This window comes from Strigops habroptila, chromosome 4, assembly GCF_004027225.2.
Source record: "Strigops habroptila isolate Jane chromosome 4, bStrHab1.2.pri, whole genome shotgun sequence".
Taxonomy (NCBI): domain Eukaryota; kingdom Metazoa; phylum Chordata; class Aves; order Psittaciformes; family Psittacidae; genus Strigops; species Strigops habroptila.
Window position 1 is genome coordinate 61928990 of NC_046358.1, and position 14476 is coordinate 61943465.

Below are 14476 nucleotides of genomic sequence, written 5' to 3' on the forward strand. Positions count from 1 at the left end.
GTTTTGAAATACCCAGAGCCACTTCAACAATGTGTTCGGTCGTTTCAATACCGAGGAATGGATCCCAAAAAGACGAGCGCCAGGGGCGAGGCGGGGCAGGGGCCGAGCCGCGGAGCGGCAGCGCAGTGCGGGGCGGCGGCCGCCAGGGGGCGGTGCCGAGCCGGGAAAGGCGCGGGAGAGCGGCTCCGCCGCCGACTCTTCCCTCCATCCTTCTTTCCCTCCTTCCCTCTTTCCCTTTCCTTCCCTTCCTCATTCCCACCCTCCGTCCGCCCTCCGGGCGGCGCGCAGGTCGGGCGGGCGGGGGCTCGGCGGAGCAACAGGGCTGTGCCCGGGAGCGCCCCTGCGGCTCGGCTGCGGTTGGCAGCTACAGCTTTAAATACCAGCGGTAGCCTCCGTGAAGTAGCGAGCTGCTTTCTCCTCTTGGTGGGGCTTTGAATTTGGGGTTCTTTTGCTTTTGTTGCTGGTGGGTTTTGTTGTTTGGGGTTTTTTGTCAGCATTACCAAAACCCGGCACAAGTGGATGCTGCGGGCGGTGCTGGCTGAGCCGCTGCCGTCTGGACGTATTTGGGGGAGAAACTGCACGAAGCGACACCAGTCCTCCCATCAGTGGAAGCAGGCTTGGTACACGGATTACTGAACACTGATTTACAAACCTACCGCAAAACCTGGGCTTGGAAAGACCAGTGATCGCGCTCATCCATTCATTCTGTCTCACAGACACACACACAAACACACCGCCTTCGTTTTTTTTTTCCTTTTGGAACAAGGCTCTTGCTTGTTGCCTTGTTGCAAATGCCTGGGCGAGCAGCAGTGCCTGTGGCTGCGCAGAGTGCCCCCAGCTTAAGCTGCCTCACTGGCTCACTCCTGGCGCTCTTGTTACACCCAGAACGAAGGGAGAGAAAGAACTCATCAACCTGTGGTGCTGACTGACCATACACACCTGCAAATGTAGATCAGTTGGCATAGCCCCCTCCTCAGGACTGCTGTCACCAGATCCTTACACTAGCAAGAACAGCAGTGCTATTTCTCTGCATAGGAACAGTAAGTATAATAGCCTTTTTAAGGTCTTTCTCTGCATGACACATAGGTACAGTTTTAAAGATAGCATCATTTAATAGTTCATATTCACCTTCTATCATGTATTGGTAGATATAGCTATAAACGAGGCTTGTGTTTCAAAGGGAGGTGTGTGTGTGTATTTTTGTGTGCTTGCATGTAGATGTTGCTTCAGTGCACCTGCACTTGTGTTTTCTTGACATACCGTATCACAGTATTTTCACTTCGTTGAGCATTATACGTGCCTGTTTCCAAATTAAATTCAGTGAGATGTTCATTATGATTGAAACACAATTCAATTATAGATTAAAATGTAAGCATCTTATGTGTTTCTGCAAATAAAACAAAAGCTTTTTGTGTAGATACATTTATTCTTTAATATTTCCTATAGATATATGTAGGTGTATCTATTACATATGAACTCAAAGATCTGAATGCACTGGGTATTGCAGTATTTTTATTAGTGTTTGTGTTGGTGTTTCAGAAGCATGCATATGTTTGTGTGTGGATGCAAGTGCTTATATGGGTGGGGATTCTGTATCTTTGTCTATATATATGTGGCATACCCACCCACATCCTTACCCACAGAGTCGTTCAAAATCTCTGTGCATGTGATGTGGGTGTGTGTGTAATGTAGAAGTGTGAAGAGTGTGGGTAGGGGAAGATTTGAATACTGTGGTAATAGATGACACAGTTTCATTTGATCAGCGTGACCTTTTAGGAAAACAATCCAATCTTTTCCCTTTTTGTTTTGTTTATTTTTGTGTGTTTGTGCATGTGCCTCAGGTTAAGTGCTTCTTCTGCATGACCATAACCAAAGGGTGACCCATCCACTCCCTTATGTCCTATGGGGACCTCAGAGCCAGTTTCTCAGTCTTCATCTCCTCCTCTTCCTCCTCCTCTTACCACTGCTGCTGATGCCCTGGGTGCTGCTCCCAGGTTTGAGACATTGTTGACAGGCTGAAGAAAGGAATTGCAAAGACCTCCTCACTGTGTAAATAAAGTGATGGCTGGAATTAACTTCACCTCCCCAAGTAATGATACTAAATAATAAGATTGCTAGGCCAAAGCATTAACAGGAACAAATTATGAGGAAAGAGACTATTTGCATTTGGTTGCAATGAATGAACTGAGACCATCTGTGGAGAGCAGGTACCCTTTGATTTGCATAATTTTTTCCTCATGAATGCAGTCTTTGTAGCCTGCAAGGTAGTCATGATTCTGATCAAATATGTGGTTGCCACAGGAGATAAAGGAAAATAAAGGGTCTTGGTGGATGAAAAAACAAGGGCATCAGCTGTTTCCTGGTTCAATTTCGAGAGTTTCATCTATTCTTATGAGCAAAACAGTAGTTTGTGTCAAACATTCCGGGCATTAACAAAATGTAGATCTGTGGTTTTCCAAAGCATAGATTCAGTGTTACAACTGTATTGCCCTGCTCTGTGTCCGGGGGACTGTCCTCCAAATGCAAATGGCTTTGAACTTTCTAGTGAAAGTTACGGCTACACTGTAAATAAACAAAACCCTTTTTGCATTAAGCTGATTGAAAACAAACAAAACCATTTGCAAAGCCATTTGCAAAACCATTTGCAAAATGGAGGTTGCAATGGTGAGTGCAGACAGCTCTGGGTGCAACAGCCACATGCCCTATGGATACGCGGTCCAAGCTCGGGCCCGTGAGAGAGAGCGGTTGGCACAGTCAAGAGCCGCAGCGGCTGCAGCTGTAGCAGCAGCAACAGCAGCAGTAGAAGGTGGGGCAACAGGCGGAGGTGGACCATATCACCACTACCATCAGGAACAGAGTCGAGGTGCATCCTCCTCTCATGGTGGGAATGCATCACGCAGCAGCATGCCCCACCGCCAGAGTGGTAAGAGGCGGAAGAAAGGGAAAAAGAGGAGCCACCACTTAGGAAGTAGGGAGTGTGGGGCCTCCTTCCCCTGTTCTGAGCTGCTGCCTCTCAGTGGTTCTGAAGAGAGAATACTGAAGGACTTGAGTGAGGAGGAAGAGGAGGATGAAGATGAGGATGAAGAGGATGAGGAAGAAGGAAAGCTCTACTACAGTGATGACTATGGGGAGGACGAGTTTTCATACTCAGACCAGCCACCTGATGATGGTGGAGGCCCTGGGGGTTACAGCTCGGTTCGCTACAGTGAGTACGAGTGTTGTGAGCGTGTGGTAATCAACGTGTCAGGACTGCGGTTTGAGACCCAACTGAAGACCTTAGCTCAGTTCCCAGAGACACTGTTGGGTGATCCAGCGAAGCGAGGGAGATACTTTGACCCTCTCAGGAATGAATACTTCTTTGATAGGAACCGGCCCAGCTTTGATGCCATCCTGTACTACTACCAGAGTGGCGGCCGGCTGAAGAGGCCAGTTAATGTACCCTTTGACATCTTCACTGAGGAGGTGAAATTCTACCAACTTGGGGAGGAGGCCATGCTCAAGTTTAGGGAGGACGAAGGGTTTGTCAAAGAGGAAGAAGTCAAAGCTTTGCCGGAGAATGAGTTTAAGAGGCAGGTTTGGCTGCTGTTTGAGTACCCAGAGAGCTCCAGTCCAGCCAGAGGCATTGCCATTGTCTCTGTCTTGGTCATCTTGATCTCCATCGTCATCTTTTGTCTGGAGACTTTGCCAGAGTTCAGAGATGACAAAGAATTCATAATGTCACTGAGCATAGGGAAGGGACATTCTAATGAGTCGCTTCACCTGAATGCTGGGGAACACACCATCTTCAATGACCCTTTTTTCATTGTAGAGACAGTATGCATCATTTGGTTCTCCTTTGAGTTTACAGTGCGCTGCTTTGCATGTCCAAGCAAAGCACACTTCTTCAAGAACATAATGAACATCATAGACATTGTCTCCATCTTGCCTTACTTCATTACTCTGGGCACTGACTTGGCACAGGAACAGGGCAGTAATGGTCAACAGACCATGTCTTTTGCCATCCTGAGAATCATCCGTCTGGTCAGGGTGTTTCGCATCTTCAAGCTCTCCAGGCACTCCAAGGGTTTGCAGATCCTGGGTCATACACTCAGGGCCAGCATGAGGGAACTTGGCCTCCTCATCTTTTTCCTTTTTATTGGAGTCATTTTGTTTTCCAGCGCTGTTTACTTCGCAGAAGCTGATGAGCCTGCCACCCATTTTCAAAGCATCCCAGATGCCTTTTGGTGGGCTGTAGTGACCATGACTACAGTTGGTTATGGGGACATGAAACCCATAACTGTGGGTGGGAAAATAGTTGGGTCCCTGTGTGCCATTGCAGGAGTGTTAACCATTGCTTTACCAGTGCCAGTGATTGTCTCCAATTTTAACTATTTCTACCACAGAGAGACTGAGAATGAAGAACAAACGCAGCTGATGCAGAATGCAGTCAGTTGCCCTTACCTCCCAACAAATTTACTGAAGAAATTTAGAAGCTCATCATCTTCATCCACAGAGGATAAATCAGAATATTTGGAGATGGAAGAAGGTGTTAAAGAATCTCTTTGTGTAAAGGAGAAAAAAAGTCAGGACATAGGGAATAGCAGTGAGTCAGAGAAGAAAAACTGTGTAAATTCAAATTCTGTGGAAACTGATGTGTAATTTTGAACGTTTCCAAATATATTTATGCATTAAAGAGTGCAGTGAAAATAATGAAATATGCAAACAAGAGTCCACAGCATACAGTAGTATGCCATTTAATGGTTAAATACAAATAAAAAGCATTGCTAAAGTTGTATTACATATCAAGTAAGTGATATACCTTGAGGAAGGGATTGTTAGATCTGATACAATTTCAGACTTTATATTTTTATTAGAATGCAAGTGTTTTGCACATGAGGCTGAAAAATTTATTAAAACCAAGTCAGTTTTAAAGTGGGTGCATGAACTGTCGACATCACTAATAACAGCTCTGTGGTTAAAGTTGGCATTCAGAGGTATTTACTATGTAAGAAGCAATGAAGTTTGGTAGTCATTTATCTATTTATCAGTGCTTTAATAGCAGCTACCATAAATCATTGGATACCATAGTCATTGTTTTTCAAATGGTAAATTTATTGTAAAAAGATATTCTTCAGAAGATAGATCTAAATTTTTTTTCTTGAAATCTATAATGCTTGTTTATTTTAACTGGAAATTTCCTTTGAAAAGGCTGCTGACCCTCCAGAAATTGTTTATTTTTATAACTCTCTTTGGAGGCATTGCAGCATTTGTTGTCTAATAATGAAAGAAATGAAGCAAGAGAATCATTTAACCTGGTCTGACTGCAAAGGCAAAATGACTGGAATGCTTTTTTGCACTACTTTATATGCTGGAGATATACTGAAAGAGACTTCATACTGTGAATGTTTACTAATGTAATAGTTCAATGACAATCATTGGAAGAGTGAATTCTGCATCATATTTTATTGTTTCTTTTTTCTTTGTGATGCTCATGGCAAAACAGCTAACATTACATTAATTCCATACTCTTTTTAATTATGAATATCTGTGAGCTGGAAAAGGATTGTGAAGTAAAATTTTATAATCAAAATTACTTGAAATCAGTGTTTTCTACGAATGCCCTCAAGAAATACCGACCTAATTTGTATCTCTTTCCTGGTTAATTTAACATTCAGAGTCTATGATTAGTACACATGCTTTGTCAGTATTGAAGAAATTCAGCGAATGGGAGGAGAAGGTAGAAGTAATAAGATGTGCAGTTGTTACAGTACTGACAATTGAGAATTGCTAACTTTTAACGTGCTATTATTGGTGCTGCATTTTCCCTTAATTACAGCTTTCACCCGTGTGTACTTGAAGCAACATTTAAGATCCAAAACAGGAATTCTGGGATTCAAAATGCTGGGTCCCATGCAGTCCTTGAGAAAACATTCCATGATTTCTTTTCACTGATTCTTAAGCCAGCTGTATTTTACTGTGTGTCAAAAATTTCCATTGCCCTTCCTATGAGATTAAGGTAGGTAAAGATTATCTGGCCTGTAGTACATTCCAGACTCCAGAATGAAATAGGTAAGATATTACTGCATATTACATGAATAATAGATTCAGAACAGACTTTTTTTTCAGACTTAGAATTACCTAGGGAAGGCACAATTAAACTGGAACTGTTTTTGGAGAGGCACTGTGGAACATTCCAGATTATAGAACTTGAACCAAATTGGCATATGCACTTTAAAGACTGGGACAGGCCATTATGAGAGCAAAAGGGGCTTACCCACACTACAGAATTACAGTAGTTTTGCAATATTTACTTAAAGCTGAGTAGAGGGTTTTTTTGGGGGGACAACTAAGTGACTGACTGACATATAGTTCTGGAGATGAAAGGCAACAATAAAAGCAGCCCAAATTGGGCACCCATATGATACGTAATCTGTCAGATAAGTGTTATTTGCTGTGTGCAGCATCCAGTGGTACCAAACAGAGCCATAGACACAGGTGTTTTAATGGTTTATTTTTGCCTTCAGGGATTTTCTGTGAATTGCCTCTGAAAAGTTTCTCTGCTTGTCTTCTTTTGCATTGCAGAAAAACTAATAAAAACCAAGACACACACAAAAGACTGCATTGCGCTGAGCCCTGGTTCAAAACTTGTGTTTAAATGTCCGATTCCTAATCTAAAGTCATAGAGCAGGCTTCACTATATTTTTGATGTGAAGCATTAATCAAAGCGCCTTTTAATGTGGTGATATTAATTCCAACTATGTTTTGAATGAAACAACTCGGAAATTTTATACATAAGCATTTGCCAAAATTGAATTTTGCTGTAGCTCCCCTGAGTTAAATGTACTAAATACTTTTTTTCTACAGGGGCAATAGTAGAACTGAGGAGGAGCATTCTTTAAAATCTGGTAAAAATCTGTAACAGAAAGCGTCTCTTTAACAGCTAATAGTTAATGATGTAGAGAGTGTAAGGGTTCTCTTGTCAGGTAGCTTGCTAGTAGTTCCGTATAATTACCAGAGACCATATAATACCAAGGACCATGGAAAGAATGTAGGAGTAAAAGAAATACCAACTAGGTAAATAGAGAAAATAAGTAGTGCGTGTTTGCAGTATTGACTGGTTGAAAGGGAAGGTGGTTCATAAGAGGTGGAATTTTAGATCTCTAATGGAAATAAAGACAAAAATTCTTTGAAGAACTCTTAGAATATGGTCACGGTATGGAAACGGAGCTCAGCATGAGGTAACTGCTTAAGTAGCTACCCAGCTTCTCCAGCAAGCCGTTCAGCTCTTCTGCTACCAGTACGCAACCTTCTAATTTAAAACAAGCATGGCAATATCTGCATTATGCTGTGATCACAGCAGTACCTTACTCTCTGTAGGAAAAGGTCTTGCAGCTGGACCTTGTAGCAGTTGCAGAGCAACATTCTGGGTATGTCAGCACTATATACTGCAGTACTGTGGAGGCAGCAGTGGACCCTGCCCTGCCTCCTGCAGTGAATAAACCCATGTACTTTGACATTATCAATAAGAGCTAATCTAGCTTAATGTTAGATTGTGCTATCAGTTTGGCAGACCATTCTGAATCACAGAAAGAATTGTGCATTCCAGAATAGAAGCAAATACCTTTACTTGGGCTGGCTTATATTTTGATTATTCAACTACCCATCTGTCCAGTCAGTTACAACACAGCTTGAAAATGCCAAAGTCCTGCCCCTAACATGCTAAAGCCCAAAGATCCCAAGTGCTTAACAAGGAACAGAAATTTCCATTAAGTATTACTTTAATTGAAACTGTGTGCAAGAGAAACACTGTATTTGAGCTGTTATGGCTCTAAATTACTAGTCCTGATTCTATTGGAGCTTTTCTGATGTTACTGGATACTAATAACTCTCAGAAAAAGAATTTTGTTGTCATCTGGGCCTTTTACATTTTAAATTGTAGGGGGGAAATGCATTCCTGATGTAACTGACGTGAATGCAGTTACACTAGGGATCATTTTAGTTCTACTAGTTCAAATGATTTCACTTTGACATACATTTCAGCTAAAAATAATGCAAAATGAGATATTTTGATATTTCAGGTTCACTTGCAGTGGTGAAAAAATTTGGAGGAGTTTGATTATAATTCATGGAATCACAGCAGCAGCAAATCATATTTCAAATAGAGGCTGTCACTTACCTGTGTGCTGGAACTTATTTAAAGAAATTCATGTGTCTTTTTATAGTAATCTTAAGTGCCAAGGCCAGACTCATAAGGAGAGAGTTTTGCCAGCTGAAGTGTTGGATTTAATGCCTGACTTCAGAGATCCATAGCTTTTTTTTTCTTTATGACAGTCATGAGTTTTCTGATGTTACATTGATTCCTTGAAAAATTCAGCCGAGGTTCTGAAACTTACATCAGAAGCAGCATTGTGTCACCCTGTTAGGGAGTTCTTGGTAAAGTTTTCTAGTGCTCAGTTAAGCTTTTTCAGAATGATTCCCTAAGAGGCTAACTCTGTTTGATGGAGAGTGTAATTAATTTGTTTGTATTTGAAGAAAAATTCTTCTGCTTACACAGTTTTGTTGTATTTCTGTCCATTTCAGAGTCCATTTCTGTGATGTCCATGTAATGCAGAATAAATCTGGGAGATCAAGGCACTGAAAAAACACACTGCTATCATGGTTACGTCTAATTCATGACAACAGTATTCTTGGTGTTTGGAGTTACTAATAGGCATTAGGGACTTCTTGTGGTCATGAAAAATGGGATTTGAGTGTGTTTTCAGTCAGTAAAACTTTTGAAATAGCTTTGGGATGTGAAAGTGATTTTGCATGATATTCATGTGTGCAAAGAGTTTGGGATCAGGCCATAACCTTGAATAAAGGTTCATTGCCTTATGGCTCCTGACGTGGGAAGTTCCCATCAAGTAAGCTTTCAGGTGCTGAGAGTCATTTAACTTGGGATATGAAAATTCAGTGCTAAGCTACCCAAGAATATGAAATATGTTGTATTTGGATAAATGCAGGATAAATGCACTATGGAAAAACAGCAAAATATCAGAAAGTGAATTCCGTGTGTAACAGGTTCATGGAAAGTCCTTCCTGCACAGCACTGAAAAATCAGATATGTCTTTCTGGTGATCCCAGACTCATAAAACTAATTCTGAGTATAAATTCATTTTTAGCATAAGATTTACACTTTATTGATAGTCCTCAAATTAAATATGAACCATCTATGGTGCTTTAGGCTATGTCGCTAGCTTCCTCTAACTATTTCTTATCAGTTCCTTATTACTTCTTACTGTCATTGTGTTTGGTTACAAATACAGGCCTACTTTTTCCTTTTTTTTCCTTTTTTTTTTTTTTTTTCTTTTTTGGCATGAGAGAGTAAGAAATAAAAGCAACGTATAAAAAAATCCCAAAACTATAATACCCAGCATATAGGTTACATATTTTTCTTAACATTAAATTAACCTAAATGACAGTCCGTAACATCTGTAGATGTGGGACAGGGTTCTTCTGCTTTTGCAGTGAATAAGGTCTAGTTTATAGATTTACCATATTTGTGCACCTCTGTTTGAAACAAACACTTGTAGAAAAATTGGCAACTTAAAAAACAAACAAAAAGGAAAAACCAAACCAAACACATACCTTCATGTCCACAGAGATCATCAAAATGGGGAAAAAATGATCATCAAATTAATTCTGGGTTAAAGTGCATCAGTGTTTTGTACCTGGCAACCAGATACAAACATGAATCTTTACATATTGCTACCACACTTTCTGTGTTTTCAGAACTCTGGTGATGTTGATTCTGAAGGAAGACTCATTAAAGCATTATGTACTGAGATGGTTGAATCAATTTTTATTTTTAATCCTTTTTTGTAATAATATACCTTGAGACCTTTTTCTGCAACAGGTCCTTTGGAAAATAAATACGTAAGTATATAAGAAGGAAAGAAGAAATAGCTTAAATTACATGTCAAAATCTGATAAAATATTTTAATTGATGGGAAGTAGGTAAGTAAAAGTTTTATTTTCTTCCTTCATTTGTGCATTTGTGGTATTGCCATTGAAAACAAGTGGGGGGCAGATGGGTTGAACGGATTGACAGCTACAGGCGAGGTTCTTCATGTGTTGTGTCTATTCCAGGTACTCCATGATCTTGGGAGCAGCAGCAGCTGCATCTTGGGTGAGCTGCTGCTACCACATCATGCAACTGGGAAGACACTGTGCTGGGCAGTACCTAGTGGGGTGGGAGAGGGTACTGTGAAGGCTTTAGCCTGGCTGGTAAATCTGTGCTCCTACCACAACTATCCTATGGGAGTGCAAAACAGCTTTTAAATTTTTTGCTATGAAATACCGTGTAACCCTTTCAGGCAGGGAGGTCTCAGAGGCCCCAGTCTGTTAGTTCCTAAGCTATGGAGAGACTCGGGTCCACATTCACAAAATGTTCTTTTAGATACCCAACATTTTCATTCATTTTGTTTGGAACTGGGTTGCAAAATGCTTCCTGAATCTGGGACCAAGTAATTTGTCTAGGGTCAAAAAGAAGACTCTGCTGAAGCAGGTTTCACAAGTGTTACAGTGATTCCCTAAGGAGTGTAGGAAATGACAGCACATATTCAAGATAGTTTTAGGTCTCTCTTCATTTTTCATCTTGTGTTCACCTGCTCCTGGTGCATTTGTGTTGAGAGCAGGCAGGAGGATGGATAGATTCAGTGAGGTATGCCAAAGGTCTCTTTAGTTTTATATAGATACTTTATGTTCTTAGTTGTTAGAATAAGCTAAGTTGGTTTTGTTTTAATATTTTTATTTAGTCCAGGCTATTTCAGGGGGAGAACATATACCTACTGAAATTATCATCTGGGACAGGAACAGTAGCTTTCAATGCAGAAAATCAAATGAGACACATTCAGTTTTTTATTAATACTTTAATACTTTTAATTTGTTTTAAGGATGCTGGCTTTGGGGCCAACACTCTAGCACCGAAGTCATCTAAACTCTCTTCTGTAGGTACTAAACAGTCCTTTACCTAGTATTGCAGCATATGACAACCAAGACAACAACTGCTTGTCCTTATTTGTATTTGTATTGACGTGATTATTGATACAGATCTATGCTGTAGGGGAGGGATGCTCCAGAGTGCTCCAATGCATGTTTGTCTTCGTTGCTAGGTGAGCAACACCTCACTATATGCTTTGGAAAGAGATCAGGCCACATGCATAGAGAGATGGCATTCTCTTTTCTCCTCTGCCTTGCACAATGGAAGGACAAGGCCTGCTCAATGCACTGTAGTATATGCTTGCCTTGCACTGGAGGTTCAACCATGTTTCTCACTTCTTTTCCATTTAGATGAGTGAAGGTTTGTTTTCAGTCAGAGCACATATCTGTCCTTGATGTGGTTCACCCACTATGTAAATGAACTTTAATTTCTGCCTTTTGTTGTCTCCCTATTGGTACAGCTTTGTAATGAATTCAGGGTGCCATTCAGTGGCAGTTTCTTCTGGCACAGTGGAGCCTGCATAACACAGTGACCGCGAATACAGAAACCTGCAAAGAACTGTTGATATGAAATAAAGGTACTTTTTGGTTTTCTGTCCAAATACAGTAAGGTATATTTGTATTACAATTCCATAGACTGTACATTTCAGGGTAAGTAAGTTCTGTTTCCTTAATGGACTTGTACTTTCAAAATGCCCTCAATTTGCCCTGAATTCATCAGGAATTTAAGACATGAAATATTTTTTAGGGCTCAAGCATGAAGGAAGATGATCCCTCTTTGCATTCAAAATGGCAAGGCATTATTGTAAAGAAGAAATCTTGCATATTTTTCAGGTTAAGAAGGCTAAGGAATAGTAGCTTTTCTGTTAAAGTCTGTCTTAAATATTAGCTGCAGATACTCATACTGAGAAAAATATGGTTTCATCACAGGGAGGGGGTAGAAAAGACTTTTGATTACATGTTTAAAGGGCATCATAATATTTTACTGTGTGCCAACTGACAAGCTGAGATAAACATTATTCTAGCAAGAATCTATGCTACTGCAAGGAGTGCAGTTGAGGTATTGTATAGTGATTTATACTTCAGGATTTAGTTCTGTATATGTTTATTTCTATTAGTTACAAGCACTGTTATTCAGGCCTTATGGATCACAAAATTAAAGACAAAAATGCTATAAGGATTTTGGTAAAAGAGAGGAACAGTAAGATTTAATACTTTTGAGTATCTTCTACAAGAAATTGTTGTTTTGGTGCCATTTAATATGTGAACATCTGCTCTAATAAGTGATGTGACGATTCAGTAGGTTAGAAGGCAAAAATGTTTTCTCCGGCTAGTAAAATGTCTTTCGTTACTTATAGCTTAATGAAGGATTAGTATTTTCCCTAGCTTTGAAATATGTAGAAAATGCAAAAAGACACGAATAAGAAGTGTTACTAATTTGTTGCACCTTGACCTATTTTACAAACAAACATATCCAGACTTGATTAGTGATACTGGATAAGTAAATTCTTAAGTGCAGTGGAGTGACTGTAAAGAGATTTACTTTTGAATTGTTTTTGAATTTTATTTTGAATTTTATTTTGAATTGCAGAAAAAGTGTATTTTAAATTGTCTCATTTTGGGGCACTCAGAAATTAAGACTTTCAGATCAGCAGCTATTTCTGAACATTTCTGCCCTGATGTCTTGACTGATTTTGTTTCTTTGGGAGAAAAAACCAAGTTATATTTCAGCCTTTCTGATTTCTGTGGCTTTCCATAGCTTTGAACTATACCTAATAGAAGTGATCAGAGAATCCACGATGTTTTCAAGCACAGCCCTGGTTGTACTGGCACATGAAACAATATATGTGATTTAAAAGGTTTGATTAATAGGCACCTTGGATTGTAGCATTGTCTAAAGAAGTTCTCCTAATAGTCTTGACCTTGGTTCTGTGCCTGAAAAGCTTCTCTTGACATCAGACCAACACCAAAAACACACGAAACATGAATGGCCATTTGAGATGGTAAAAACTCAGAAGTGTTAGGCAGCAGTGAGGGCTGGACCTCGCCAGCCAGGACCAGCAAAGGCAGCCAAGGGCAGCCACAGCTCCGTCTTGCAGCACAGCTCAGGCAGAGCCTGCAGGCACAGGGCTCCTGCACTCAGAGGCAGGGAGAGGGCACCAAGCAAGGTTAGTGAGGGTCACTAAGGCCCATTAGAACACTCTGGGCGTGACAAAACCCTTGCATTTGCTGGTAACCATATTTATTAGGTCTAGGTCTGTTCTACTGAGGTGCAGTTGTGGCTCAAGGTTTGTATTGCTCCAGCCAAAATTAGAAATGTAAATTTTTCAGAGTCTTAAAAACTGAGCAGTTGTTGAGCTTTTTCCTACTCTTGATTTTTGGCTCTTAATCATCCCTGGGTCTTATTCTTCAGCATTATATTGCTAGCTTTGCTGCTGCCAATATGTTTACCATTATTTCTCCTAAACAGTGTTGCTGCTTGCTTTTTGTAGACAGCTTACTTGTGCCAATAGGCCACAATGTCTTCAAAGGCAAAGCTGTTTTTCAGCTATTGAATGGATGGGTCCCAAAGATGCTATCATTTTTTACTGGGAAGCTGAGAAATAATGATGTTCTGATTTGGGCTGTCATCTAGAAAGGTGTTAAAAAGCCATGTGTACTACTTTTTAATCTTTTAACTGAGACAGTTATTTTTTTGCTGTGCTTTCAGTAGCTGAAGTCACTGTCGGAACTGTAGCAGATATTGATATTAGGTAAACATAGCTATAGGGAACATCTGTGTCATTTGCTTTTTGTATGTATTATAAGGTATCTTAGCTCTGGTACTATCATTTTATGTGATAATGGTTGGAATACTTGAGAAGGTGTCTAAAAATAATTAATTCTTACCCCAGATCCACTTTTTCATAAATAGGAGGTGGAAAAAAATATCCTCTAGCCTGATATGAACTTCATGAAAAAATGCTGGGGTGATGTTCTCTACTTTGTTTGCCAAGGGTGGGAGGTGACCTGTGTGGCTTGTACATATGTTCTGAATGTAGAATATAGCTAGTTGTTAAAAAGGAGATTGGACCTGGAATGTTATAATTTCAAAGAAATCCTGAGTGGTTTTGCCAGTGCACACAGATGGAAACTGCACATTTGTGAGAAGCAGAGTTTTCCAACAGTGGTGTTTTCATGGGACCATTCATGCCTGCAGACTTGAAAGTGCTGGAGAATTCCAGAATTTGTTAGATCAAACACCAGGGTTTAAGTTCTGAGGATCACAAAGCAAAACTCCACCTCCTTCCTAAGGCTTACAGGAAGAGAAAAAAAGATGAGCCACCCTTATCACCTCTCCAGCCCACTGGCAGTCCCAGGGAGGAACAGTCATGACCTATGAAAACATGAAGCAGGGAAAGAACATTCATTCCAAATGGTCTGGATTAAAAGTCTTAAACAAAAGATGCCATCAATATATTGCAGTGCCTTCTTTCATCTTAACCTTCAGCTTTCTCTGAATGCCCAGTGTTTGGTG

At 40.3% G+C, this 14476-nt stretch overlaps 1 protein-coding gene across 1 annotated transcript; it reads left to right on the plus strand.

Annotated features, from left to right (window-relative positions):
• The first annotated feature begins 242 nt into the window (after positions 1-242).
• KCNA4 (potassium voltage-gated channel subfamily A member 4) lies at positions 243-4689 on the plus strand. Its single transcript, XM_030484569.1, has 2 exons — positions 243-1040; positions 1842-4689. The coding sequence occupies exon 2, from the start codon at positions 2650-2652 to the stop codon at positions 4636-4638; it is 1989 nt and encodes a 662-aa protein (XP_030340429.1). The 5' UTR covers positions 243-1040; positions 1842-2649; the 3' UTR covers positions 4639-4689.
• The last annotated feature ends 9787 nt before the right edge of the window (positions 4690-14476 follow it).